Raw genomic sequence first — 25878 nt, forward strand, 5'->3', positions numbered from 1 at the left:
CACTACACGTGCTTCTGCTGTTTTATTATGTATTTATTAGTAAATTACTTTTCTTAAGTTTCAGCAAAGCAACAATGATGATACAAAACATTTTTGTAAAAAAAGACAGAGATTGCCAGAAAGAAAATTATAGAACGTGTACAAAGTGAACAAGAATCCTCAAAAGTCTCCAATTCATAAAGTATTAGAGCAGGCATCATTAATTATGCAAACAGTCAAAGTACCACAGTGTGTAAAAAGTTTTCAGTTGACCTACAACAACCCCAAAAAGACACTACGACCAGTAATGTAATCAGAGTATTATCACTCTTTGTCGCTGCACCAGGCAGCTGCGTTCCTGAACATGCGTAACCACGGTGACGTTGTGAGAGACGGTCTGAGGTCCCTCGGGGCCCAGGGCCACTGCCAGCCCAGGGTGCAGCGCTCCGGGTGGGGCATCATGGCCAGGTGTCTCCCGTCCCTGGAGCAGAGCCCCGCCACGCCCTGCGGGGAGCCGTTCGGGTTCAGAGGGTACTCTTCGGTGGGGTGACCCTGGTCGTCAAGGTAACGGACGGGGGCGAGCCCACCTGAGATAATCTGGTCCTGGGCCAGGGAGCTACGGAATTGCATCAGACCTGTGATGGGAAAGAGGTCGTGGGAGGAAAAGTCAATATCAAACACACTGACCTGTGGAGTGATGAGTCAGTAGAATGACTCAATGGTATATTTAGTATGCCAGAAACATATTCAGTACGTCCCAATACAAAGTGTTTCAAACCCAGTATGACAAAATTACCACGTAGTTCTACTGCATGCAGTTACATTTTGCAATATGCAAGCTGCTCGGGCTATTCTGACCCACAATCCTCTGCACAGCGGATATATGAGCCCGCCAAACAGTTAAGTTGCAGTTTACAGCCATGTCTGTCTGAAATGTAATCACTTTATTGTTTTATAATATAAAGACATTTGTGTGGAATTGTCATAACTTGCATATGAATTCTGCCACTCATGAGTCGTTAACATCGAAATGAGAGAAGAGGACAAGAGCACCGTTTTGCTAACTCTTGTGACAAGTGAAGGACGACCACGTGATCTACTTTAAAAGGACTGTACCCTCTCCGTGTGCGACCCAGACTCCCAGAGCTGAGCCCTCCATGCCTCTGAGCCAGACGGACGGGGACTTCTGGATCCCAACGCTGACGAACCGGGACTCAAACCTGCCGGACTGATTATGAGTCAGCACCACCTCAGTCTCTGTGGGGGGAAAGTGGAACGAATCAGACAGCTATTTAAACTCAGTAACCTCACGTGTAGCTGTTGCATCGTCACTACTACAGTATTAAGTTTCCTCTCACCTGCTCCGTCCTCTCCCACCCAGCCCAGCAGAGCGAGCAGCTGGCAGCCGTTACAAACTCCCAGACTCAGCGTGTCGTCCCGCCGCCGGAAGCGGTCAAACTCCGCCTTGGCTTTGGGGTTATATGCCACAGTAGCAGCCCAACCTATCATAAAAGGATGAATGGTGTTAAATAATGTGTGTAGCAAAGTAGTCAACGTGTGTGTGTTTGTATAGGTGTTTATTTGCCTTTAGCTGATCCCAGGACGTCTGCGTAGCTGAATCCACCAACGAACACGACCGCTTTGAAGGACTCCAGAGTGATGGAGCCAGAGCACAGGTCCTGCATGTTGACGTCCCACACCTACAAAAGAATAAAGACAAGAGTCACACACTGCTTTTACAGCTTAAAAAAAATATATCTATCCAGTTAATGAAGCTCTAAACAGTTACCTCAAAGCCGGCCATGTACAGAGACGCTGACATCTCTCGGTCTCCGTTGCTGCCCTCCTCCCGGACCACAGCGACACGAGGCTTCTCTGAAAAAACAACACATCAGAGAGATTTAAATAAAGATATCAAACACTTAGTGGTTATAACAACTGGAAGATGATGATTTTAATAATGCTTTAGTCTAACCTCTTCAACTCCCCCTCCAGCAACATTACTGTCTTTCAGAGGCTGTAGCACGCTCAGGTTTTAAGCCAGTTAGAAGATACTAGTATCAAATGAAACTACATAAACGAGGTTCCAGCCATGTCATGCTCCCTTGTTGGTTAAGAAGCTAAATAAAGCTCCAAAGTTAGGCAATATTTTGGCGAGGGAAAACTGACATGGCCATCTTGACCTTTCATTTCAGGATATGTAAATGAAAATGGGTTTTATGGGTACCTTTACAGATATGCCCACCTTTTGCTAGTTAAAATTGTTTCGCCAAAAGCCATGCATTATTTTTGCATGCAGTATAAATGCGTTACTTTCGTCTATTCTTCAAATGGTTTCTGCATATTGGCACCTCTATAAAGTTTTGGACTTGCATACATTGGGAAGTCTGCTAAAGTTGAGACTCATGTAGATCCAATGAGCTCAACTGTATTTATGTGTGATGATGTGAGTTCCCATAGCAGCCATTTCCCATTAGACCTTTTTTTAAATGTACTCCTCTGTATAAAATAAAATGACCTGTGTGACCTCTTGGATATTAAAAGCTTCATGAAACTTTACAACCACAACATAGGGAAGAGTTTAAAGAGGATTAAAAGAGTATACCTTTCCTAGGTATATTGACAATAATGGGGTTTCTGAGCAGTTTCCAGAACACCATCTAATCATTCTTGCAGAAATCTCAAGATTTCCTTTTTGATGCCAAATCACAGCATGGATTTTTCTACATCCTCCCTTAAGGTCTTGGAGTCTTAATGTGGTATTTTTGATTATTATCAATTCTCATTTGGTAAAGAAATGGTTAAAAATAGCACCAAAGCTGTAAACAAATGGTATAAATCCCCAAAATGCTAACTAATTAGGTGCAAACCCGTTTCCTCTTAAAGAGCAAAATAAATTTAATAAACTTAAAACTTTAACTTGCAATACATCGCAGTTTAATATACTAAATCATTGTTAATGGTACCCATCCTGTTTGTTCTTACTGAGCTGGCTGATGCTGGGTATTTCAGAGGGGTCAAAGGTCAGTTTGAAGTAGGGCTGTGTCCTCTTGGCTAGCCCCTCCTCTTCCTGTTTCACACAGTTCTCATTGGTCTGGAGGCGCTCCAGCTGGAAACTGGTGTCCTCCCATAATGCTCTGAGGTTGGGCAGCGGCTCTCTCAGCACCTCCTCTCCGTCCACACGAACTCTGACCTGAAGGACAAGAGGGATTAAACAACGATCAGCATAGATGAGATGAAACCCGTTGACATGGTTACTGAGGTCGATGTCTCACCACAGCCTCCGGTCCAAAGCCGCAGGTTCTGCCGACGCGTTGACACGCAACGCCTGCGTCTTTGTATCTCTGACACACCGTGTCTACGTCGGGCTGTGAAACCTCCAGAACCAAACCCAGCTCCTCACTGAACAGCAGCTCCATCACTGTGCAGCACATAAAACACTGCATGAGTTCATGATTTACAACTACACAGTTTGTGTCCTGTGAGTGTGGAACACATCAGCTCACTGACCTCCAGCTCCTTCTGATGACAGCTCTACATCAATCCCACGGTTTCCTGCAAACGCCATCTCTAGCAAGCAGGAAACGAGGCCGCCGTCGCTGACGTCGTGTCCTGCAGTCAGCAGACGGTCTGGAGGAGCAGAAATGTTTTCATTCTAACTGATTTACTGACTAGAAATATAAGAAATTTAAAAAAGGTTCATGTGCTACTTCAATGTAATCATTACTCAGTGGGTAATAAATAATGACAGAAAACTGCTTTTTATTAACTTAAACTTCAAACTAGATTATTCTAAAAGCATGCAAGATTTTAAAAACAGGATTACGGATCATTTGAGCACTGATTGTCTTTGCCTTCACAGGGATTTACAGTTCATGGACTGATGCAATTTGCTGGATGGTTTTAATTCAGCTGTTTCTTTAAAGTGAATTTATCAGTTTTCATGTTGTTTTTAACCGTTTGCTCTTTTGTTTAGTTATCTGTGTTTTTTTTGTGGTGCTTGTGTGAAACGTTTACACTGCCCTCCTGGCCCGACTCCCTTGTTAGTGAGATTCAAAATTTCCAAAATATCTCGGCTAAATAAAAAGGTTGAATAAATAGATAAAGACATTATAATAAAAAAATACACAATAAACCCACTAGGTGGCTGAGTATCACAGCACTGAGCTGTGGCCTTAGAACTAGAGGAAGCTAAAGAAAAATGAGCTCACAGACTGAATCACAGTAAACAACACTACGACGTGTTTCTCCTCCGTGGCAGGAAGCTCTTCGTCCGCGTGTGAACAAACTGACCGTGTATGAGTTCCTGTGTGGTGTTGAAGCAGGCGGCAAACAGTTGTGGCTGCTCCAGGTCAGGAGAGCAGTCTCCCAGCTGGCTGTAGCACTGAGCCAGGGCCGAGCCTCCCAGACGATGACGGCCCGGACTGAGAGGAACCCACAACAACACGCCTGCAGAGAGAGAGGACGGAGGGTCAGAGGACGGCACAGAGGAGAGAGTGTGGAGAGAATGGGCATTTTTTGTACATTTTGTAGAGAAAGACTGATGTTTGGTGTCTGGGTTAGAAGACACCAAATTCAAGTCATTTCTCAATACAATCCACTGTGCAATATTAACAACCATTCAGTCTTTTTTTTTTACGCTTTTCCTTATTTATTACATTTTTACTGTGTGATTTTATTTATTAAACTTGTTTTGATCTTGTTTTTATACATATTTATCTTGTTTGTTCATTTGCACAATCCACTCTGCTGCTGTAATCCTGCAAATGTCTCTACTGTGGGACTAATAAAGCATTATCTTGTCTTATTGCACCTGTTCAACAAGCTTGAACATGAATTAAACATGTAGAGAAGAGATATTTTTTATCTGCTCTGTCCGACGTCTCTCGCTGTTGTTCTAGACAAGCACAGCACACTAATATCGAATTGTTACAAACAAGTGCGACCTATTTGTCCTCTTACCTGTAGTGCTATTCATCAATCTAGATTTTTTTGGGTGTGAGTTGCAGAGTGTTGGAGATATCGCCTGTAGAGATATCCGTCTTCTCTCCAATATCATGGAACTATATAGCGACTCGGCTTGTGGGGATCAAATTGCTAAAAAAAACACTTGAAAAACTGAACAGCAATGTCTCTTTTTAGAAATCATCACCCTGTTATCCAGTTTGATGTGTTGAAACTGCTCACATCAAGGTTTGTGGATTATCTTGAGTATATAAACTAAACGAAAATCCATCTGTTTGTATCTAACAAACAGATACTTATGCTTTGCCAAGCTGTTTAAAAATTTGGCAATTTCTTGTAAACTTATCTGCTGGCTGAAACAAAGCATCCCCTCCTCCCTCTACCAGCGGTCCCTGCAGGCAGTGAATCACTCATTCATTATTTATAACCGTCTCTCTGGAACATGATGTATTTTATTGACTTTTTAAATTTGTTTCCTGTGAGATATTTGTGAGTGTTGCAGTGACTTTGCGGTTGTAAACATCACTGCTGCTGCTCTAGAAACGACATTTAAGGTAGTAAAATTTAAAATAATCAATCTTGTCCAGTTCTAAATGTAAAGACAACCAGGCAGACCATAGGAAATGTGAAGCTAAAATGCACTAAAATATTTGTTGCAAGTCATATCGTCATTGCAATACTGAACATTGTTATAGCACGTCTCATATGTACCTTTTCCATCTGGATCCTCCAGGTCGGGCGTCACAGTGGCTGTGATGTCAGGACAAACAGCATACGCAGAAATAACCAGAGCACCTGAGACAGAAGTGAGAGGAGAGCAAAGTTAAACTGAGACACTCACTGCAACACTTCTACAGACACACAGATACAAATATACAAACAGTGACGCCTTTTACATCTACAAAATATTACAGATATCACCCTTATTCCGAAAGAGACAACATTCCTTCTAAGCTGTTTACATGGCAAATGAAAATGAATAGTCCACTTGTTTGAATATTCCTGTTTACATGCAGCCGTGCAAACTCAGATTCACGCAAAACGCCCCCCATAATGAACCTCCTACAGCTACGCCCTGAAAATAACTTAAGCAATAATAGTGTTTAAAGATGTTTCTCCTTCTGAATATAAATGTGGGCTTTTATCTGGGCATGCATCTCTACTGCAGCCCTGCAAACTGTTGACATGTTACTAACAAAATATTATTTTTTTGCCTTTATTTGAAGCTGTTTACTTGGCTAATGAAATCGAAAATATACTACACATATATCTTGATTACATGCAGCTGTGCATACTCTGATAAATGGAACCAGCGGTGGACTGTGTAATTGTGCAAACACAGCATCCCTCTTTCATGCCTTCAGCCACCTTTTTTTAAAAAGGTCATTTTTTGATATGTGTGCATATCCAAAAAGCTGTTGATATCCATAAAGCATTAAAAGTAGGTGTGTTTCTCCTTAAGACCAGACATGCCGTGTCTTAATTGGAAAATGCTACATATTTAGAATAAGGCCTAATTCAGAATATGCTGTTTACATGATCCGCATTAAATCCAGAATATTGTCATCTTCAGAATGATAGTTGAATATCAGCGTGCATGTAAACGTGTTCAGTGAGCGTACCTGGAGCTTTGACCGTCTCCTTGCCCACTCTGGCGGCCATGCTCAGAGAGTCTTTGCCCCCATCGATGGCCACGCCCAGCTGAGCCATGACCTCACACATGGCTTTGCAGGCGTCCCACAGACTGGCTCCCTCACCGGGCAGCTTGGCCGCCCACATCCAGTTACCGCTACACTTCACATCCTGAAACACACGACTGGGGGAGTTATCAAAATCCTGGACATTTCTTTTAGGGCGAGACACTAAATGTCTTCTTTTAGAATAATGGGTAGAAACCATCCAAAATACACATTCAGGTCTTTATTTCGCTACTTTGTAAATTTGCGTCTGTAGATTTCTCCTAAATACACCAAAACTTACCATTAGATAATGCCTCATTTGCATATTCAAACATAACATTTCAGAAAAAAAGAATTGTTCAAATGCAAGTAATCAACTGGGGAAGTTTCATGGTAATATCTATTAGTTATTTTTTACCACCTAAGGCATCTTCAAAATGTATGTATTCAAAACTTCCTAAGCAGTATTTTCCTATTTATGGAGTGATATCCAGAGATATCCAAAATTCAGTCTGTAAAACCCCTTGACTCTAATATATCATCAAAATGAAACAATAATGTGCATATTTAAACAATAAGTTTTAATTAACTTGTAATTAAAAAACAATTATCCTACTTGAGTGATCAACTGGGCAAATTATCATGGTTACATTTATTAGTTAAATTGTTACCCTAGCCTGAAGATCTTGTCAACAGGGTTGTTATATCATTAAGTAGAGAGAAAAGTATTCTCTATCCTTTAAAGAGGACCATCATGTTGAGTATTTTGATTTGTTTTTGTATTTGTGATTCTCCGCTCACCTTCAGAGCTGTGACTCTGGCAAACACCAAATTGGTCAGAGCCTCTCCGACGGCCATGCGAGCCCCGGCTGCCGGACACACCAGGCCTTTAATTGGCTGCTCGCCGATGGCGGTGGCTGCTCCCTCTCGGCCGAACGGCGACAGAGCGACGACAGCCACGTCGGCCAACGGGGTGTGAAGAGGGCCGACGCACTGTTGCTGGGCAACCAGGCCCGTCACGGACCGGTCCACCTGAGAGGAGGAGGGAGTGAAGACATGGAGAGTCACAAAGTGTCTGCACAGATGTAATACTTCAGAGACGGTTTGGGGTGAGACACACACCTTGTTGGTCAGGTAGCGTTTGGACGCCACAGCAGGTAAACGCAACACTCTGTCCAGAGCATCTTTGACTTTCAGCCCGGCAGGAAGAGCCAGAGGTTTAAGGGTCAGAGCCCGACGCTCCATCTTAAACTCCTTCTGAGGCATCTTACCGAGGACCCACTCCAGCTGCAGGTCGACGGGACTGCGGCCTCCGTCTGCTCCGTCACCGCTGCCTCCCTCATCATCCACCAGCACAATCTGTGGGAGAGAAATTTTATTAAAATAAACACAAGATTAGCAGTATTGTAAAGCGGATGGATCAGTACTACGCATGTGCATTTATTGACTCGATCCAGGCTGAAACCTGCCTTTCCGTCTCCAGTGATGTTTCCCACAAAGTCAACCGGACACTTCTCCCTCTGACACACCCTCTCCAGGTATTCCCTGTCGGACGGACGGAGCAGCAGGGCGTTGCTCTCCTGATACTCAGCCCCCCACAGCTCCAGCACACTCAGTGTCGGGTCACCTTTCTATAAAACAAAGACGGAGAGAAGAAGAAAAACAATAAGTGTTTATATATGTATGATAAATGGCCGAATGTGTGCAGGACATAAAAGTAGAAAGTTTCTGTGCCTTCGGGGGTTTGGAAAGGGTTCACGATTTTTGAAATATTTGTTAGCTATGGTTGTGTTTTCACCAGGGTTTAATACATTTCGTTTCCATTCTTCGCCAATCTTGTGAGCGCAACTTCAAGTTTTGATGACCACTGTTAGAATTTTAGCACTGTAGCATTTCTGCACCTTCTGATCCCTTGTCTTGAGGTCAATGTGTTTTTTTGGATTGGTTTTTGGTACGATGCCTGAAATTGTTCTATGATACAGAATGGGTCAGTAAATAATTCTCTTGTGAATTTTGAAGTTTTACTCGTCTCACAAAAGTTGGTTGGTTTCTAAATGAGAATACTGAATGTCATCACTTGAACATTAGTCCTTTAGCTTAGTGGTGGCAACGTGAAGTCATGTGACCGAGGTGTAATTTGTTTATAGCCCACCGTTAGCTTTTTACTTCTTCTTCGGCATGAAAAAGAAGCATAAAAAAACCATGCAAGAGATGTTAGTCGACTGAGAACAATAAACCGATTATCAAAATAATAGACTAAGAGAGAGTGGCCCTGGTTCATGTGCTGATTACCTTGAATCTGCTGCAGTAGATCACAGCTCCAGCTGGCTCACTGAGCTCCTTAAGCACATTACCTGAAGATGATAATACGATGTTAACTTCTGTCTCATAATCTTAGCTTTACATAAATCCTAATAAAAAATGTTTTAAAAAGAAGAAGGCAGTTACCGTTTCCTCCCGCCCCCTGATCATGTATACTGCAGATGGGGTTCCCGCTCTTTCTTTCCAGACAGGCCCTGAGAGCCCGGTTCATCTTCTGCTCCATCTCAGCGTCCCCCCTCTGCACCGCACCCAGATCCCTGTCGCTGGAGTTGTCCCCCTGGACCTGAAAAGCCACAACTTATTTAAAAACCTTCTGCGCCTGGTGAGGTCGCTGCTGCTGTTGTGGTTTTACTGTGGAGAGCGTACTTGAACAGAGGAGGCCGCTCCGCCTCCCACGCCGATTCTGTACACGGGCCCTCCGATCTTCACCACCTCCATTCCTGATCAACGAGCACAGCAGAGGAGCAGAGGGACACCGTGAGTCACTCATCGATGTGTGTGGGAGTGTGTGTGTGTGTGGGTGTGTGTGTGGGTGTATTGATTAATCAGGCTCTACACACTGAGCTGAACCATTACCGGTCTCTGCCTCTTCCTTCTTTACATGTTTTTCTTCAATAGAACCGAGACCGCCGCTGAACATGATCGGCTTGATCCACTCACGCCGCTCTCCGTCAGCCAGACGCATGCCGAAAGAACGAGCAAAACCTGCGAGGAGGGAATCAGAGAAATTTAGGAATAATACATGAAAACCGATCATATGTTTTAGTCATTTATCGAGTATAAACACCACCAAACATTTGCTGATTTCAGACTCACAGATGCTGAAATGTGTTTGTTATTCTGGGTTTTATGTTCTAAAAATATGTTTTTTAGCAACTTCAAGAACAGACTTTGAGATGAGACACAGGTTCTCATTTTTTTAAAGAAACATCTCTCTTTTTTAAAGAAACATTTTTTTAAAGAAACATCTCTCTGCTAATCATAAGACTTTATACAAGATTGATGTATAATTCAAAAAATAATAGATTAATCAATAAAGAATATACTCTATTAGGTGCAACTAGAGATGTAAGGATTAGTTGATTAACTAATCTGATACTCATTTTCAGATTCTCAGATGTGAGGATTTGCTGCTTTTCTTTGTCACATATGTCAGTAAATTATTGAATATCTTTAGGTTTTGGAATACTGATCACATAAAATTTAAGACATTGCTGTGAGTTTGGAGAAATTGTAAATTGCTTTTTTTGCACCATTTTCTAACAGTTTAAAGACTAAAACAATGGATCGAGAAAAGTAATTAGCAGATAAATAAAGAATTAAGAAAATAAAGAAAGAAAATAAAGAAAAAGAAAGCATGTTTCTGTGAGGGTTCGCTACCTGACAGGACAGGTTCTCCAAACTTGTTGCCGTAGTCCGAGGCTCCATCACTGGCCTCAACGGCCACCTGCAGAGGAGAGGCGAAGCTAGAAGGATACTCCCATCCCTCTCCCTCAGACTCCCAGGGGAGATCGTAACCTGCAGAGAAGGACAGCGAAAGAGAACATATTTGTATCAATCGAACTTTTCAAGTGAAAAAAGCAAAGCCCGCCGTTTTGCAGACCTGGTATGTGCAGGTTGCCGAAGCAGTATCCTGCGGTGCCGGCGATGACGTGGCCTCCCTGTCCGGCACTCTGGACGTCTCTGATACGACCTCCTGTGCCGGTGGTGGCACCGCTGAACGGCGCTACACCTACGGGTCAGACGGGTTTGATTAGGATTGATTGGAAAACAGCACAAGGAGAAAAAAAAAAAAGGACACTTACAGGAATACTATATAATAAATAACCATTTGCACAACAAATTCTAACCCCCGTTACCTTGAATTCCTCAATGTTTTCTCTCATGCCTCCACGGTGAACAAAAAACTAAAACACGACTCCTGCTGTAACGTCCAAGTCACTACATCCCAAACACATGCATCATCACTACAATGTACGCTATAAGCCGATGATCATTATAACCAAATTGTTTTTGTTTTTCTTCATTTCTCAGATTACTATCTAATTGAAATTGGCTCTTTGACGCTGCCCACGCTGCTTTATCTATCCGCTTGACAAAGGCAACTTCAACCACAAGAGCTTTTCGCTGTCCACATTTGGTTTTTTTCATTGAGAGAAAATAACCACGTCATGATTTCTGGGTGAACGCAGAACAATCCTCTCGTAGCCATCCGAAAAGCAGGCGGGTAACTGGGAGGCAAAGTAAAGTCAAAAAATAAAAACAAAAATTAAATTAACATTAGTCTAGTTTTAAAATGTTTTCCATTATATTGCATGTATAAGGGGACCCAAAATAATAACTGTTAGCAGACTACTTTATTACTATGGGTGAATTATTTAAACAGCACCTGTAAAGGAGTGATTCTGTACCAAGCTGTTTGATCCATATAAGCAATTTATCACTGTATTTAAAAACACACTGCACAAAGACTCACTCTGGCACAGGAGCATTTCTCGGCCACACAGTCTGAAGTGTTACAAATAGTAAAGTTTTAGTGCAGACGCATGTCTTCAGGTAGTGGGCAAACAAATAGATACATGAGAGTTCGATTGTACTGCAAGACTTGTGTGAGAGTTTGTTAACAGGTGTTTTTGATAGTTTCACTGTTGTTAAATGCAGATCCCATTTAATCCAATTCATAGACTTTTGAAGACCTTTTCTCCATTTTCTGATTAGATGTTCACTTTAAAAGCCATGCAAGAAAAATGTTGACACTGGGTGAGTAACTGATATAACATTGATCATTTTCGGGGGGGAAGTATTCGTTTAAGTTGCCAATAAACACAAATGTTTCGTGTGTGCTGACCTGTCGGGAAGTTGTGCGTCTCTGCGGTGAAGATGACGTGTCTCAGCGAGTGCCGTGTCTCATAAGGACTCGCTCGGGACGGATCCTTTGGGTAAACACACTCCAGCTCCATCCCTCTGATACCACTGTAAACACATTTCACATTGAGTCAGTGTGAACACACACACACACACACACACACACACACACACACACACACACACACACACACACACACACACACACACACACACACACACACACACACACACACACACACACACACACACACACACACACACACACACACACACACACACACACACACCTGCTGTTGTCGCAGAACTTGATGACGTTGTTGTGGTTGCTGTGCCTCTGGGTGTCCATTATGAGACTGAATAGAGTGTCTTTCTGTTCCTGCCCGTCGATCTCCATCTGCCCCCGGAAGAACCAGTGACGGCTGTGCTCGCTGGGAAACCGAGATACAAAGAAAAGAGAATTTAATAAAAATTAAAAAAACACAGGATAAAAAAAAAATAAAATTGCAGAGCACAACACAAAGCTCTCCCGCTAATCTGTTACCTGTTGGACTGGGCCAGGTCGAAACACTCCACGCTGGTGGGGTTCCTTTTAACCCTCTGGAACATGGAGGTGTAGTAGTCCAGATCCCAGGAGTCAAAGGCCAGACCTGCATTAACAACAACAACAACGACGACAACAACAAACATTATGAGATTCTGCTACCAAAAAACTTTTTTCGTATATTTGTAGTTATAAACAGCAAACATCAACTTAGAAAGTAGTTTGCACTCATTTAACACAGGCAGGGATGCAGAATGAATCAAACCACAGACATTCACATGCACAAAGTACGTTCTGTATATAAAAACAATACAGCGGCTGCTGTATTGCATATATGGGTAAATAGCATTATTTCAACTTTACAGAGACTGTTATTATAAGGGATAATTACATTAATATACACACACTGCTTTAAGATGAGACCATGTCACCTAAAATAATTTGTCTCTCCTTTATTAAACTACACGGAGAAACAAAATTGTGAAAGTGAAATCAACCCTAAGGGAGGAAATAATCTGAAATTCCACATAAGTCTAAAATGATATCCTCATTTCACTGGTTGAGCACAACAGCGACTACAAAGTATGTACTGAAATTATTCTCATCTGGTTTGAGCAGCTCGGGAATATTAATGAAGCCGGGGCAGAAGTGAATCAGCGGAGCGTGAACATAAGCACACACGTCACGTTCTGTTGTGGTGGGCAGTGTCAAGTTTGAAAAACCTGTTCATGTGAAGAGGCGAATAACCAGTCAGAAGTGTCAATGCACTTATACTAAAAGTGCTTGTTTAATGACACTAGAAAGCTCAGATTTACATTTAAAGTGTTTAAAAAATAAAAAAATCCTACAGAGAGTGTCCTTGATTTGATTCGGTCGGTTTGTCATCCTGTCATGTGACTTGTTGCTAGAAGACAACGGTGGATTACAGAAAACATAGCGTAGCATTAAATAAAAAGATTGTCAATGTCGTGGCTGAATATTTAGATGATTTCGACAGTGTGGATGAGACCCTGGATTTCAGAAAGAGACTTCTACTTGAGTGAGACTTTGATAGACACAATCTTTGTTAGACGAGCAAAGGCAAAGAGGAATGTTTTATGTTTTAAGACACTTTTAATAATAATCTGAGTCCGTCAGCAGCAAAAATAAGCACTTCTAGTGGAGGACATTGACGATGAGGTCACTCGATGATTTCCCTGGGTAATTACGTTAAAGCCTGTTTAGCGGCTGACATCTGCCCTGTTCTCCCTCAATACTGGACTGATTGAAAGCTGAAACCCCATTAGTCACTTAGACACAAACATGTGAAAATAGAGTCCAGGTTGAAAAAAGAAAAAACATTTAAAATCTTTACTCAGATCTTTACTTACTGTATGTAAAAGTAGCAATACTACAATGTAGAAATACTCTATTACAAGTAAGAGAGCAGCATACATCCTGCAATCCTATTTTTCAGTACCAAAAGTAAAGATCACATTGTGCAGAATGACTAATATGAGAATATATATTACAGTACATTATTTGATTTCATTATTGATTGTGTATTTTATCGCACATCATATTTGTGTCAGTCAGATGCGAAAAAACAAGCACTTTTAAGTGGATGAACATTGACGATGAGAAGTTTCAAAATACTAATAAGTTGCAGCCCTTGTGAGGTAGTTGAAAGTAAAATGGTTATTCTGAGTTTATGGATACACTGTTTTCCCAAAAGTCATTAAAAAATCATCAGAAAATTCAGCTTTTTTTTTTTACTTATTGTCTCTCTTGGAAACATAATATCTGAACCAGTAAGATTAACTTCTTCAGCGTCTAACTTTCCATTAAATAGAGGGAGCCGCTTGGTTTTCATTTCCTTTTAAATCACATCAGACACGGACACACTAAAAGAAACACGTGCATGTGCAAGATAAGTCCTGTGACTTCAACCAGCTAAGTAATAATGTCATGCATCATGTGACATCATTACCTCCACCAGCTAACACAGAGTACTCACAGAAAGCTGCAAGACTGAGGCAAAAACAAGAAAGAGAAAAGAGAGAAAGGTTACAGTAAATCAATAAGAGGATCAGTCTGGCAAACAAAAGATTTGAGAGAGTCTCACCCAGATCATCGTTTGCCGTCTCCAAAGCTGCCCGACCCTTCCCCAGGATGTCCACCTCGAACACGGGCTGCGGTTTGGTTTCCACGGCGAAGGAGGTGATGGGATGTTGATAGATGCATTCAGTCATGCCGTCGTACAGACACTCAATCAGCTTCTTAACGTCTCCATCGAGCTCCTTCACGCTCGCCTCTCCATTCTTTGGCTGAAAGGAGAAGAGAGACAGATCTCATCAGACTGAGGGACATGAAGTGAAACCCTAACATTGATTCAGTGCTCTAGAAAAAAGTTTTTTCTTTGTTTGTGCAAACCTTGATTAGAAACCTGCGAGACAGCTCGACCCGTGTGACGTTAGTGAGGCCGGCGCTCTGGCAGATGGACACGGTGTTTGTGGACCAGGCGGTGGAGAAGTTCAGCCTGAAGAGCAGAACAGCAACGAAAATAAAAGAGTTTAAAGACATTTTTTTCCACACTTTGAGGCAGTATTTTTTGTTCTTCTAAATGTCTGATGGTCACAAAGTCAATGAGTAATAGTGCTTAATAATCTTAATTATGATTTTTGCCATAATCAAGCAGCCCTAATGCTTTGTCTATACTCATGCCTGGCTACGTAGCGATAGCCTCCACAGATGGCTCCCAAGCTACGAGCATCCATAAAGGTGTTTCATGATCAACTTAGTGTTTTTTGCATTATTCTCCAAAATGAAAAAGGTCGTACAAACTAATTTGGCTGTGAAGAATCGAAAAAATATATATATATATAACCAGCAAAACGCCATAATCCAACCTCAACAATGGAGATGAAGAATTGTAATTAACTGTAAACTCATATCTTATATTTGTGGACTACTTTATTGCCTTCACACAAGCCCTTTAAAGAGAGAAGTCAAGTATAACATGCATTATAAAGAAACAAATGTTGAATAAGCTGTCAACTATTTTATTTGGCTGCAAAATATTTATTCAAACGTAGATTTTTTTTTAAGAACTCCGGTTTCTAAAGCATTCGAAAACGAATTTGTAGTCTTTGTAAAATCCTCAGACATGTTAATAGAGCTTTTATCAGTGAAGATTTGTGACATTCAAGGCTGAAGAGCTCTGATCACCCGGTCACAGAAATACACAGAGGTGCACGACGCAGAGGTGTTGATAACGTCATTTTCTGGCCCGACCATAAACCACGCTTAGCTGCAGGACAGAAGCCGAGCCACAGCCTGTAATAGAGGTCATTAATCAGACGGTGTGAGTGCAGCAGTACCTGGGTCCTATCTCCACCAGTTTCTCCCCGCTGCCCTCAGTCAGGTTTGGTGCGTCAGACAGCGGCTCGGCCTGCAGCGGAGGACGGAACAACCAGAGGAGAACCTCCTTCTGCTCGGCACCGAGACTCTCACAGCCTGCAGCAGAGAGCAGGAAGGAAACGGTGAGGACATGGCAACGTGGATAAATGAAAAATGTCCACATGCATCTGCATCATTAATTTTTATTAGGCCCCATCTCCAAACTCCAGGACTTGGAGAAGCGTGCCTGCAAAGTCTGTGAGGGTTTAGAGCTGCGGAATTACCCACAATTCATAGCAATCTGAAGTTAAACACAGGTTTACCAGGGGGAGTAAATAGATTAGTTGACAATTACCTCTCATCTTGTGAGACGAGAGCCTGGAAGATGCTCAAATCAGGGAATAAAAAGGATCAAATAAATACCCACAATTGTACATAACATGTTGTTGTATGGTAATGTAATATGTCGCCCCATTTTACCATTTTTTTACCTCTCCCACTCAACCACTTACCAAGTGATGTCAGTTAAGTCCATGAGGGTTCAGGGTTTAAGGAGCTTAGTGGGGACCAGGCAGCAAAAAAACAGTTCTGACTTCTTATATACAGTCTATGGTGGGGACATTGGGATTGGGCCATAGCATCTTCAACACCAATTTATAATCTGTTGCACACTCACCTGTCAGCTCCACGTTGTAGCACAGCTCCGTGGTGAAGGAAAGCTGAGGGTGGAGCTTGGCGGCCCTCTGCACGGCTCGCCCGTTCACCGCTTCATTACTGTAGAACCTCACTACAGCCATGACTGACGGAGACATGAGAGGAATAAATCCAGTTTAAAAACAGAGGCCTCCATTAATAAAAATCAATCCCAGAACGTCAAACATGATGAATTGTAGAGTCGATGACCTTGATTTGGAACCGTCTTAATATTCTGAGGACCGAAGTCGATACATGTGATTAATGAAAGGTTCTCACTGAGGCCGACCTTTATCTCCAGATCGGTTCAGGTCAAGAAGACAATAATCAGATATCAGGCCTCCAGAACCAAGAGGTGAGATCACATCATGCAGGTTTTACTCTTTCCTCTGGCTCCCTGTTTGTATAGTATTGATTCTAAGATCTTATTGATTACCTTGAAGGCTCTAGATTATATTTGAGACTTTTTAATCCCCTATGAACTGCTGAGGTCTTCTGTCTCTTCCAGTCCAGGAGGAACATTTAAGGGGACAGAGTTTTTGTAATCTGGGCCCCGAGTCTTTGGACCGACCCGCCTGAGGAAATAAGGCTGTCTGAGTCAGTGTCTTCTAAAAACATACTTTTATTGGAAAGAATATCAAGATTTTATCAGAGCTGTCCGATTGTTTTGAATGTTTTTCATTTCTTGTTTATTATTATTATTTATTTTGCTGGGTTTTATGCATTTTATCATTCATTTGAGTATTACATTTCACTTTTAAGTGCTCTATTAATAAATTTACTATTGTGATTAGAATTATTATTATTATTATTATTCAGACTAAGGAAATCTGTTGAGTAATTCTGCAGTGGTCTCATGGTAGATCAAACTAATCTCAGTTTATATACTTTTGACTCAAATGATGAAAAATTGTCCTGTTTAATTTTAATAATAAAACAGGAACATTTTATTCTAAACAGCCCTTTGATGTTTTGTCTCATTCATTACCAGGACCAATGTGTATCTGAGATAACCTCATTGAACAGTTAGCTCACTGATTGTTTGCATGTTGCAGGTCACACGCTGTCAGGAGTCAGGAGCTTCGTGTTAGACTGAAACCTCTTCAATAAACACACTATTCTTAACCAGTACTGGCTGTGATGCCACTGATTATATCAAAACAGCCTGTCTGCACTAACAACATGAAGGGAGATAGTTACTTTTCTCAAAGTAGGTTTCAAATGTGTCTTCTTCCAGATGTTTCCAAAGACAAGACAGTAACTAGGAGCATAACTGTAAAATACCAATCCAAAAAAATCTAAATCTGCAAAATCAGTTTCTCCATTAAAGGCTTTCAACTCTGCAACACATTACAAACCGAAATCAAATAAATTCCAGATATAAAATATTTACAACAGAGGTTTATTTCTGGATGAATTAAACCAAAGCTGTTACTATTTTCAGCTATTTGTACTGTAAATGACCAAAGTAAACTGGTGTATGTGTGTTGGCAGTGGTGGATGAAGTACTAAGATCTTTTAGTTCAGTAAAAGTAGCAGTACTACATTGTAAAACACTCTGATATAAGTAAAATACCTTAAATCTTACTTAAATAAAAGGACACAAGTATTAGCATCAAAATAGACTTTAAAAAGGTACATAAGTAAAAGTACAAATTGTGAAGCATGGCTTATTTCATAATAATATACATTATTGGATTATATTTTATTGATGCATTAACGGTCAATTTAATTACTTTGTATACAACTTCTTAGCTCAATCCATTTTAAACAAAACCTGCAAAGTAACTATATATATATATATATATATATATATATATATATATATATATATATATATATACACACACACACACACACACACACACAGTACCAGTCAAAAGTTTGGACACACCTTCTCATTCAATTGTTTTTCTTTATTTTTATTTTTTTCTACATTGTAGATTAATATTGAAGACATCCAAACTATGAAGGAACACATATGGAATTATGTGGTAAACAAACAAATGCTCAACAAACCAGAATATGTTTTATATTTTACATTCTTCAAAGTAGTTGAATGAGAAGGTGTGTCCAAACTTTTGACTGGTGCTGTGTGTATATATATATATATATATATATATATATATATGATAAATGTAGTGCAGTAGAAAGTACAATATTTGCCTCTGAGATGGTGTAGTAAAAGTATAAAGTAGCATTAAATGGTGATACTTAATTAAAGTAACTCTTAAAAGTACATAAACTTGTGCTAAAGTACAGTACTTGAGTAAATGTACTATTGTGTGATTGTGTCTTATAGTACTTCCATACTTGTAGTGTGTTTTGATGTTATGACACTGAAAGCTGCATGTTTTAATCATCAGCTTCATGCTCTGTTCTGTTAAACTGCATCTGTCCTATTCAATAAAGTTAATTCAAACTCAGGACACAAGTATTAGACTTTAAAAAGGTACATAAGTAAAAGTACAAATTGTGCAGAATGGCTCATTTCAGATTAATATAGAATTGGAATAAAGTTAATTCAAACTCAGGACACAGCGTGCACAACAACAGCATTGAGCTCTGGGTTTCCTACCAGTTAAAGTTTGCTCTGTTTGTTTCCCTTGTTTGGTTTCTTGCAGCTGCATGTGAGGAAGCTAAGAGGCTAGCAGAGTTAGCATTGAGCTAGTTAGCTTAGCTTCACTTACCAGTAGAGGCTTCAGCAGTTCAGTGTCTGTGTTGGGGAGGAAAAGGAAACACTTCTGGTGAATGGACTCAGTGGAGGAGGTCTGCAGGCTGACAGGATGGACCTCTGCACCCACGTGGGAGCCTGTGCGCATGCGCAGACGCTATGATGTTTTAGAGTGATAGAGTGGGAGAAGGTTACAGGACAAAAATCACTCTTTTTACTTGAGAGAAACTTGTGAAATGATAAAGTTAGATTGTCTGACTGGTACTGGACTACTTCCTCATGTGATCTGGACTGTGTTTGTTCCTTTCAAATGAAAAGTGTGGTTGTTTTCAGTGTTTTTGGAGTCTAGATTCAGTTTTTATATCTGGCTTCTGGGCTTACCAATTAAAACAAATAAAGGATTTTATATTTGCAGTGCTGTAAGGTAATCAACTACAATCTAGGGATGCTTTTACTTTATTTAAATATTTACATTTTATGCTACTTTATACTCAAGAAGTACTACCCTGAGCCTTCCACTTAGCACTTATTGTATTCATATTAGTCTGTTGCACTTATTGTATTCACATTAGTCTGTTGCACTTATTGTATTCATATTAGTCTGTTGCACTTATTGTATTCATATTAGTCTGTTGCACTTATTGTATTCATATTAGTCTGTTGTACTTATTGTATTAGTTTGTTGCACTTATTGTATTGGTATTAGTTTGTTTCTGTACTTTTGCTCTGGTTTATGCTTTAAGATGCTTGTTTAAGAAAGGAGATGCACTTATGACTTCTGGTGACTAGTAGTTCTCTTGAATACCTATGTTGAATACACTTATTGTCAGTCGCTTTGGATGAAAGCGTCTGCTAAATGACTGTAACGTAATGTAATGTAATGTCATGTAATACTGATGGGCAAATTTTATATTTTTTTTAAACATGGGCTGACTCCAGATCGTCAAATTTTCCTCAACAAACTGTCTGGAAATGAATCCAAAAAATAACAGGCAATAAAAGCTAATCTCCTTGTGTTGTGTGTCAGTGGTGATGTAAGACAGCGTGGCCTTTAGTTGACTGAAGTGTTGACAGAACAGAACTCATCTCCTCCCAAACACTGAAGACTCAGGAGCTGCAGTCTTAGATATATTTAATAAATTAAAGCCAAGGTACAAAAAAAAAACAATGTACATTTCACACACCCCTCCCCTCCGCCACCTACTACTCTCTCTTTATTTAAACTGTGACAAACTGTTTATTTATTTATTTCCCGCCTCAGAATATGACGACAGTACAGACCGAGGAACGTCCAATCGTACGCCGTTCAAATGAAGACTCAGAGGTTCTGACGACTCACTCCAGAGCCGACTCTTTCCTCTGAGTCTGTATCAGGTCCTTCTGCAGTGTCTCACACACTGAATACGTTTATCCCCCCTGAGCCTACCTCCCTCCCTCCCCCCCAAAACACATACATGCTACATGTCTGCAGGCACCTCGGATAAGACAGAAGGATTAGACTGAGATAAAGTTTATCAGAGACCACGGAGTACATTTCAACGCTGAGTGATATTAGACGTCGACTGGTCCTGCCGATTCACCGGACAGTGTATATTTTAAAGCCGTCACATCACTTCACCGACGATGATGTCTCAGGCAATAAATGGATGAGCACAGAATGTCGGTGTTAACTCTTGTTGCAAAAAAATGCTGAATAACTCAGAGAAGTTTGGTCCTAAACTCTCTAATCCTTCTTGGTCCTCTCCAAAGCAGTGACCCGGATGGATGATATGATTTGAGTGGCATTTTTCGTTTAAGAGCGGAAGTGTCAATAACAGATATATATATAGATATATATATATATAGATATCTATATAGATAGATATAGATGAGTGTGATCAATGGTTATCACTGGCCGGTCATTCCATGTGATAAGGAGGTTTTAAACAGATGGGTGCGATCGCCGGTGAACTACTGGATGTGCCAGAAAGGAGGAGTCTGAAGGAGTGTGGTGTGAGGAAAAATGGGTGAGCGCTCTTTGTTTTAAAAGACAGGAGGAAGTTATCGATGTGTACTGTAGGTCCAATATAAGTGCACTGAACAAGTGAAAAAAAAAAAAAAAAAAAAAAAAAGATTTACATCTGTGCACACACACACACACACAACCTCTCATACATACACACAGGTATGAACACACGCACACACTCAAATACACAGAAGTGTTCAGCAATAACTGTTAATATGCACAACTTGATTAATATTTTTGCACGATTACAGTGACTAAGCCGTCCTTCGACAGGATTATTCATCCCTCCGAACACTCGGTTCCCTTCTCAGTTTCCATCTTGTGCCTCTTTCTCACTACCAGCTACTATACTTCCCCCCCCACCACCCCACTTCTAGCCTTCTCTACAGGCAGTCCTGCTTTACCTAAGGGACCAATGCATAAGAGACACTCTACAATCCGAGGAGACTGCAGTATGACCGGCTGGGACTGTATGTACATGAGGTACAGGTCGAGAGAGAAAACTGTTTTTACTCCAGTTGTGTGGGTTTTTTGGCTCTTTTTCCACTCATAGCCCCCAAAAAAGGCATAAATATATATCAAAAAAAAGTGGACGAATTCACAAAACATGATAATTTGGCAAATGTAGAGATCACATGGGGCGTGGCTGGGAGTAAAATGTAGTTGTGTTAATGTCTCCTGCAGAATTCCCTCCAGACATTGGTCCTTCTCTCTTCCCGTTAGCAGCAGCAGGACTGACGACCACCGTCTCTCTATATGTGTATATACGTATACATTTATATAATTCATTTGATTTATTTTGAGAAAATAATGTCAAGTAGCTACGTACGATACCACTACCATTTCATATGGACGCTAATCACCAGGGAACAACCTAGGGAACCACAGGAAGATCTAGAAAAAAGGCAGAACAAGACAGAGATCGAAAGGAGGCGAGAGGCAGCATGCTGGGAGAGCTGCTCGAAGCTCTCCCAGAGAAATAACAGGAGAGAGAGGAGGGAGAAACAATCAATCGTATAACAGAAAAAGGAGATCAGAGCTAAAAGGACTGCCTCCATAAAGCCACCGGGGATTTAAATGTTTGTCCTTTAATCCGATTGGTAGGTCTGGATTGGTTCCATGTCTTGTCCTGCGGCGGAGGGGTGGGCGGGTTTATCATTACAATCATTTCATGATGTCTTCGCTGATGTGGTTTGTGAGAGCTGTGTTGTCGTGGCATCCAGCTGTGTGGCGCCGAGGGCGGAGGTCACGGTCGGGCGAGAGTTCAAGGGTAGAGTTTCAGTATTCAGCGGCGTACTCCGTACCGTGGAGCCCTCTGCACAGCAGTGTGAACTCCTTCACTATGTCCTTCACCCTCCTCTTGTTCACTCGCTCTCTGCAGGAAAGAAGAGGCGGTAAAGATTAAAAGGACAGTTACATACAGTTAGAAAGTACATGCATGTGGTTGAATAAGCATGTAAACAAATGTCCGGTCGTGTCACCTGAGTATCTGACTTGAGAAGTTGTCTTTCTGTTCAGTCGTGACCCGCGATGACGGGAACCCCTGAGGCTGCAGAGCCTCCTTCAACCACATGGCGAGCAGAGAGAAGCAGTTCTTGTTCAGAGAGAAAAGCACTTCTGCAAACTGGTCCATCAGGCTCCGAGATGCCCCGCCCCCGATGCCCTGGAGAGAGCAGGGGGAGAAATTAGACAACAGGGATTTAATTACACTAAAACCTTTTTTCCATCAAAATAAGCGTGCATATGCAGGTTTTTCTCAACAAGGAAAAACCTGCTTCAAAAAGGCGATAGACTCCTTTCGCATTGCCAGTAGAATAATATGTCTTTCTGTTTATTTTCTGGCGTTCAATGTCACCAAAGCGCCAGAAAACAAGGTTAGTAAACAGTGAAATGTTCCTGCGGTTACTTTGTTTTTCTATCTTATTCAGTTTCTCTTTCAAACTCTAAAAGAGGAAAGACTAACAAAGACCGTTTTGATTAGTTTCACTTTGTTTCTGTCAAGTTTGAATGAAGTGTGTTTTACAATGACTGTTTCTCTCACCTCCAGCACGGCTTGCATCAACAGTTTGCCGTCCTCCTGCACCACCCGGGCCAGAGGAGGCACATCGGAGCAGTGGGGTAACAGTTCAGTCTGAGGAAGAGGCACAAAGACAATTAGGGACATTTAAAGACAAATTACTCATCTATAAACACATATTCTTGCAGGGTGTAAAGTTGTGTGTGTGTGTGTGTGTGTGTGTGTGTGTGTGTGTGTGTGTGTGTGTGTGTGTGTGTGTGTGTGTGTGTGTGTGTGTGTGTGCGCTCACAAAGAACAAGCACGTTGACTTGACTGTCGGAGCCTCTGGAAATTTCAGCGACAGAACTCCTAGAAGTGGGAGAAGGAGTCAGAAACATAAATAAACTTCTGAAGGATGGTGTAAAAAAAAATAAAAATGAAATATTTCTCAGGAACAGAACAGTGTGTTGGTGTTTGTGTGTGTGTGTGTGTGTGTGTGTGTGTGTGTGTGTGTGTGTGTGTGAACTTACCACAGTGGAACACTGCTTTCACGTCAAGACTCTCAGACAAGAACAAATCGGGCTTCCGTTTGAGGGCCTAAGAGGCAGATAAAGGCATTAAACAGAGCGTGCTTCTGACGGCCCGACCCACTCGGCACTGCTTCACCACATTCCACTGCATAAGCTCCTTCAAAATGCTGCTATCAACAATACGCGCTCAGCCTGGTAGCCGGATCTGACAGCAACACAGGGCTGAGAACAGATCTGCCTACCAGGCTTTAGTACTCTCTCCATCTGTTTAGGAAAAACTACGTCCAAACTCTTACCGAGATCCTCCAATGCAGAACTCGGCAGGTATAACAAACAAATTGCAAAAAATCAAACTTTGAAATTAATTAGGAACTTAAGTCAAACTAAAGGCAGTGGTTTTTTTTTTTTTTTTTAAATCAATTGTATTCGAAACATTACTTGTTTTTGGTTCACTGGATTGAATATGCAACAGAAGTGTGTAACTAATTAACATGTGCAGATAAATAGAAATAATCATCTTGTAATAATGAACTCATTCAGGATGGAGGAGAGAGGGAGAGAGGGAGAGGGAGAGAGATGGAGGTCAGATCTATCCAAAGATAGAAAACAAAAGGAAGAAGAATGAAGACAAAAATATAAAAAATAAAAACAGAAGAGCCATCAGCCAATTTGTCTGGACGGATTAATATTAGTTGAATATTAATTCATTTGGGCTTTGATCGGCTCTGGGCTGGAATGACTTCAGAGGAGGACCGGGCTCAGAGACTAACCAGTCACCTGGGACCACAACGCCGTTACATCAGCTACCCAAGAGCGCCGCATCAACCAAAATATTTCAACTAAAAAGGCGCTGAGTGAGCTGATGTTTTTTTAAAGTAGCAAATGTGACCTGATGTTGACTTTTAAGAACTCAATAACAAGTTGCTCTGATAAATTCGACCTGAAATGATGGACTTGGTATTGGGAGACCGCGAGTTGATGCATCCATTGGATATCAAGTGATGACATCATTCGTCAGCTCATTAACGCTTCACAGGAACAACAACACGTGTCTCTCGCTCCACGGCCCGTACATCCTGCCTGATTGGAACTGTACATTTGCAACTCTCAACAGAGATGAGACAGAAGCTAGAAAAAAAATCAGCTCGCATTCAAAATTGATGATGGAAGTAGCTCACAAGTGAGCTGTCTCTATTTTATTTTGTTCTGTCTCTGTTGAGAGTTTACAGTTGAAATTCCCATCAGTAAAACTTTGCCATGTTTTTAACGCACCGGTATCGGATCGGTACTCCGTGTCGGCCTATACGCAAGTTCAGCTATCTGAAAGGACATTTTGCATCTGGACATCTGTATCCAAAACCTACTAAAAAAAAATGCACTGTCATCTAGAATTTTTTGTCTTTCTCAGTTTGTGAGAAGACTTTCTTCATCCAACTGTATGTATGGAAATTGAAAACTGATTCCAAATGGTCCAATCCGTTAGAATGGTCTGCATCCTAGGTTATAAATTAATTCCATCAATGTCGGTATGTTTATTTTACAGATGCGTGTTGCTAAAACTCGTGCGTCATGACGTCAAACTCTGCATCTACTGAAGAAACGGTCCAAATCGTGGCTTAATTTCAAGAAAAAGATGACAACAATGCTACTTAATAACATCTGTAAAATGTTAGTTATTTATCTTATCATGTTTAAATGTTATCAGGCAAACATACTACAATAGTTCAGACTCTGAAAACCTGTGTAGGCTAAACATCATGAGTCCATAACGCCTTACCGCAGGGGAGTGGTTTTTAGAGGCCATTTAAGATCTCTGCCAGTGTTTTTTTTTCTTCATCAGTTAATTAACTGAACACGAGGAGTACAAGATAAAGATCAGTGTGTTATTAACGCTTTGTATGCCTTAAAGAGCATATCAGACTGATGTTGGTGGTTTCTGCAGTTTTATCTTTAGCATTGCTTGTTTGGAAATGGTATTATTTTCCTTCTGTTAGTTATTTTAAAATAGTGATATCCGTTTGTAAATTGGTGGCGAACATACACCGGCGTCTTTAATTCGATTTTAGGTGGGTTCCCTATTACAGGCCCTCCGGGTTTTTTCATCCCACCCGTGCATTTTTTCTTATTTTAGTATTATTATATGAAGAAATAAAGAATTAAAGGTGGACTGAAAAACCTTACAAGAGGTCTGTACTTTGTGTGGCGAGGTGACTGTTAGAATCAAAAGCATTTGAGGAGAGACAGAAGT

The 25878-nt window shown here is 41.0% G+C and overlaps 2 protein-coding genes across 3 annotated transcripts in view; both read right to left on the reverse strand.

Annotated features, from left to right (window-relative positions):
- Positions 1-23: 23 nt before the first annotated feature.
- pfas (phosphoribosylformylglycinamidine synthase) lies at positions 24-19241 on the reverse strand. The gene is made up of 28 exons (XM_054602440.1): positions 19116-19241; positions 16409-16531; positions 15714-15849; positions 14767-14872; positions 14459-14660; positions 12355-12460; positions 12101-12241; positions 11794-11918; positions 10549-10677; positions 10326-10463; positions 9522-9650; positions 9312-9385; positions 9072-9228; positions 8916-8977; positions 8093-8254; positions 7746-7982; positions 7425-7655; positions 6567-6747; positions 5656-5739; positions 4273-4428; positions 3490-3609; positions 3255-3400; positions 2965-3172; positions 1769-1854; positions 1565-1679; positions 1338-1481; positions 1096-1236; positions 24-614 (listed from the first exon to the last, which is right to left on the reverse strand). The coding sequence occupies exons 2-28, from the start codon at positions 16527-16529 to the stop codon at positions 304-306; spliced, it is 3948 nt and encodes a 1315-aa protein (XP_054458415.1). The 5' UTR covers positions 16530-16531; positions 19116-19241; the 3' UTR covers positions 24-303.
- A 979-nt stretch (positions 19242-20220) lies between these two features.
- Positions 20221-25878, reverse strand: part of LOC129094300 (importin-13-like) — a 31734-nt gene continuing 26076 nt past the window's right edge. For both annotated transcript variants that reach the window (XM_054602407.1, XM_054602408.1), the window contains exons 19-23: positions 23631-23697; positions 23411-23469; positions 23146-23235; positions 22586-22767; positions 20221-22479 (exon numbers count right to left, since the gene is read on the reverse strand). In XM_054602407.1, the coding sequence (XP_054458382.1) occupies positions 22383-22479; positions 22586-22767; positions 23146-23235; positions 23411-23469; positions 23631-23697 (495 nt within the window). In that variant the 3' untranslated portion in view covers positions 20221-22382. The remainder of the gene's footprint in view (positions 22480-22585; positions 22768-23145; positions 23236-23410; positions 23470-23630; positions 23698-25878) is intronic.

The sequence above is a fragment of the Anoplopoma fimbria genome, chromosome 8, assembly GCF_027596085.1.
Source record: "Anoplopoma fimbria isolate UVic2021 breed Golden Eagle Sablefish chromosome 8, Afim_UVic_2022, whole genome shotgun sequence".
Classification (NCBI taxonomy): domain Eukaryota; kingdom Metazoa; phylum Chordata; class Actinopteri; order Perciformes; family Anoplopomatidae; genus Anoplopoma; species Anoplopoma fimbria.